Source organism: Chelonia mydas, chromosome 1 (assembly GCF_015237465.2).
Source record: "Chelonia mydas isolate rCheMyd1 chromosome 1, rCheMyd1.pri.v2, whole genome shotgun sequence".
NCBI classification, from domain to species: domain Eukaryota; kingdom Metazoa; phylum Chordata; order Testudines; family Cheloniidae; genus Chelonia; species Chelonia mydas.
The window spans coordinates 1,077,705-1,081,396 of record NC_057849.1 but is presented as its reverse complement, the minus strand read 5'-3'; the positions used below and the strand labels follow the sequence as shown (position 1 = coordinate 1,081,396).

The 3,692-nt window shown below is 50.6% G+C and overlaps 1 protein-coding gene across 1 annotated transcript; it reads left to right on the top strand.

The window, feature by feature from the left end:
• The first annotated feature begins 859 nt into the window (after positions 1-859).
• On the top strand, positions 860-1,830 carry LOC119565121 (olfactory receptor 52M1-like). Its single transcript, XM_037889542.2, has one exon. The coding sequence runs from the start codon at positions 883-885 to the stop codon at positions 1,828-1,830; it is 948 nt and encodes a 315-aa protein (XP_037745470.1). The 5' UTR covers positions 860-882.
• The last annotated feature ends 1,862 nt before the right edge of the window (positions 1,831-3,692 follow it).

Genomic DNA, 3,692 nt, shown 5'->3' with positions numbered 1-3,692 from the left:
AAGTGGGCTCTTTCCCTGTTCTTTTTTTAACACGCTTGGTGGTGGCAGCATAGGGTTCAAGGCCAAGGCAAAGTTTGTACCTTGGGGAAGTTTTAAACCTCAGCTGGTAAGAATAAGCTTAGGGGGTCTTTCATGCAGGTCCCCACATCTGTACCCTAGAGTTCAGAGTGGGGAAGGAACCTTGACACCTCCATTCTCACAGTCTCTCTCAGAAATCTGCCTTCCATCTGCTGTATCCTTTAGAGAGACTGGGTGATCAAAAGTAAGCGCGTGTCCAGACCAGGTTGTTCTCCACCCCATTCTTTAGGAATCTGAACATTGTCTTTGTTTTGGCCACTGCTGCGAATGAGCAGGTGTTTCAATGGAAGAGCCATGGATGACACCCAGGTCTTTTCTCTGAGGTGGTTCTAGTTGGAATGTTTCCCCCCGGCACATGGACTGGCAAAGCTTTGGTTGGGTTTTTTGGGGTTTTTTTTTTACACTTTCAGATTTTGAGCAACCGGGTGCCCGGGGAATAGCACGGACTTTCTAGACTGGCTTTCATTGCATTAAGGAAGAGTGAGGGATAACCAGTATCCACACTTTTGTTTCGTGCTCGTTCCTATTAAGGTTTCCCAGACCACGACATGTAGAAATTCTTGATCCTTGGAGGACCATCAAATGTGGAATTGGCATTAGTAGGGTCAGATGTTCATAATTCATTTATCTGAAAAATGAAAATGTGTGTGAAGAGTGACCAGTCTGCTTCACCCATGGGGAAAGTATCCAGTAGGTCATGTAGTGGCTCATATTAACATTGTCTCTCCATCCAGGCTTTTGTACTGCGAACATCACCCTGGGCCCTGGGAATGCCTCAGAGTTGAACACCTTCTCCCTTACTCCATGTCAGATTCCAACAAAACCGACTTCACCAACCCCTCCACCTTCATCCTGCTGGGCATTCCTGGCCTAGAGGCGGCCCATGTCTGGATCTCCATCCCCTTCTCCACCATGTACATCATAGCCGTCTTGGGAAACTTCATCATCCTGTTCATCGTCAAGACAGAACCAAGTCTCCATGGGCCCATGTACTATTTCCTCTGCATGCTGGCCGTCACCGATCTGGTCCTGTCTACATCCACCCTGCCCAAAATGCTGAGCATCTTCTGGTTCAATTCCAGGGAGATTGATTTCAGTTCCTGCCTCACCCAGATGTACTTTATTCACTCCTTCCTCGTGATGGAGTCTGGGATATTCGTGGCCATGGCATATGATCGCTATGTGGCCATCTGTGATCCCCTGAGACATTCCACCATCCTGACAAACCTCGTGGTGGCCAAGATTGGACTGGCCTTGGTGCTGCGTGGCAGCATGGTCATACTGCCCTATCCCTTCCTGGTGAGGCAGTGGCCATATTGCAGAACCAGCATCATCCCCAACTCGTACTGCGAGCACATAGCCGTGGTGAAGCTGGCCTGTGGCGACACCCGCGTCAGTAATTACTACGGCCTCTTTGTGGTACTCTGTGTGAGGGGTCTGGATGCGATTTTTATCGCTGTGTCCTATATCCAGATCCTCAGGGCCATCTTCAGCCTCCCCACGAAGGATGCCCGGCTTAAGGCTTTGGGGACCTGCAGCTCCCACCTCTGTGCCATCTTAACCTTTTACATCCCAGTTCTCTTCTCCTCCCTCACACACCGGTTTGGCCAAAATGTGCCCCTGTATTTCCACATTCTTGTTGCCAACATGTACCTCCTAGTGCCCCCCACGCTCAACCCCATCATCTACGGGGTGAGGACCAAACAGATCCGGGGCAGGCTACTCCGGCTCTTCACTCATAAAGGAATTTAAAGTTTTTTCCTGGTGCTCTGGCTCTCAGACTGAGCTCTGTGCAGAGCTGGCTGGTGACTTGGTGCTGTGCTCTCTTCCCTGAATCACTTACTGGGCAGTCAGAGAGACATTAGACCAGGGGTGGGCAAACTTTTGGCCCAAGGGCCCCATTGGAGTTGCAAAACTGTATTGGCGGCCTGGTAGGGAAGGCTGTGCCTCCCGAAACAGCCTGGCCCTGCCCCCTATTCGCCCCCTCCCACTTCCTAACCCCGAATGACCCCCTCAGAACCCCTCACCCATCAACCCCCGCCCCTCTCTTTGTCCCCTCACTGCCCCCTCCCGGGACCCCCCGCCCCTAACTGCCTCTCTGGGACCCCACCCCCTATCCAATCCCCCCTGCTCCCTGTCCCCTGACTTTCCTGACTCCCTATCCACACCCTGCCCCCTGACTGGCCCCCCAGAACTCCCACGCATATCCAACCCCCCTGTTCCCCATCCCCTGACAGCGCCCCCCAGAACCTCCACCCCATCCAACTGCCCCCTCTCTCCTGACTGCCCCTGGGACCTCCCGCCCGTTATCCAACACCCCCGCCCTGCATTAGACCCTTTCCTGACCTTACTGTGCTGTGTCACTGCGACAAACTGGGGAGTCGGGCAGTGTAGAACTCATTGGTTTGCCACCCTTCTCATTCCTGATCACTGGACCTCTGCAAATATAAGAACATAAGAATGGCCAGACTGGGTCAGATCAAGAATCCATCTAGCCCAGTGTCCTGTCTTCCGGCAGTGGCCAGTGCCAGGTGCCCCAGAGGGAATGAAGAGAACAGGCAATCATCAGGTGATCCATCCCCCGTCACCCATTTCCAGCTGCTGGCAAACAGACTCCATCCCTTCCCATCTTGGCCATTGATGGACCTTCTCAACATGCTCTGGCAAGGAGTTCCACAGGTTGGCTGTGTGTTGTGTGAAGAAATACTTAAAGGGGGGGGGGTGAGAAAACCTGTATTTGTGCTGGAAATGGCCCACCTTGATTTTCATGCACGTTGTAAGGAGAGTGGTCACTTTGGATAGGCTATTACCAGCAGGAGAGTGAGTTTGTGTGTGTGGTTTTTGGAGGGGGGGAGGGGGGGAGAGAACCTGGATTTGTGCAGGAAATGGCCCACCTTGATTATCATACACATTGTGAAGAGAGTGGTCACTTTGGATGGGCTATTACCAGCAGGAGAGTGAGTTTGTATGTGGGGGGGCGGAGGGTGAGAAAACCTGGATTTGTGCTGGAAATGGCCCAACTTGATGATCACTTTAGATAAGCTATTACCAGCAGGAGAGTGGGGTGGGAGGAGGTATTGTTCAATGGTGTCTGTGTATATAATGTCTTCTGCAGTTTCCACAGTATGCATCCGATGAAGTGAGCTGTAGCTCACGAAAGCTCATGCTCAAATAAATTGGTTAGTCTCTAAGGTGCCACAAGTACTCCTTTTCTTTTTGCAAATACAGACTAACACGGCTGTTACTCTGAAACCTTCCTTTTCTTTGTTTTAAACTGTTGCCTATTAATTTCATTTGGTGACCCCTAGTTCTTGTGTTATGAGAAGGAGTAAATACCACTTCCTTATTTCCTTTCTCCACACCAGTCATGATTTTATAGACCTCTCTCATATCCCCCCTTAGTCGCCTCTTTTGCAAGCTGAAAAGTCCCAGTCTTATTAACCTCTCCTCATATGGAAGCCGTTCCATCCCCCTAATGATTTCCATTGCCCTTTTTTGAACCTTTTCCAATGCCAATAAATCTTTTTTGAGATGGGGCAACCACATCTGTGCACAGTATTCAAGATATGGGTGTACCATGCATTTCTATAGAGTCAATCTGATATTTTCTGCCT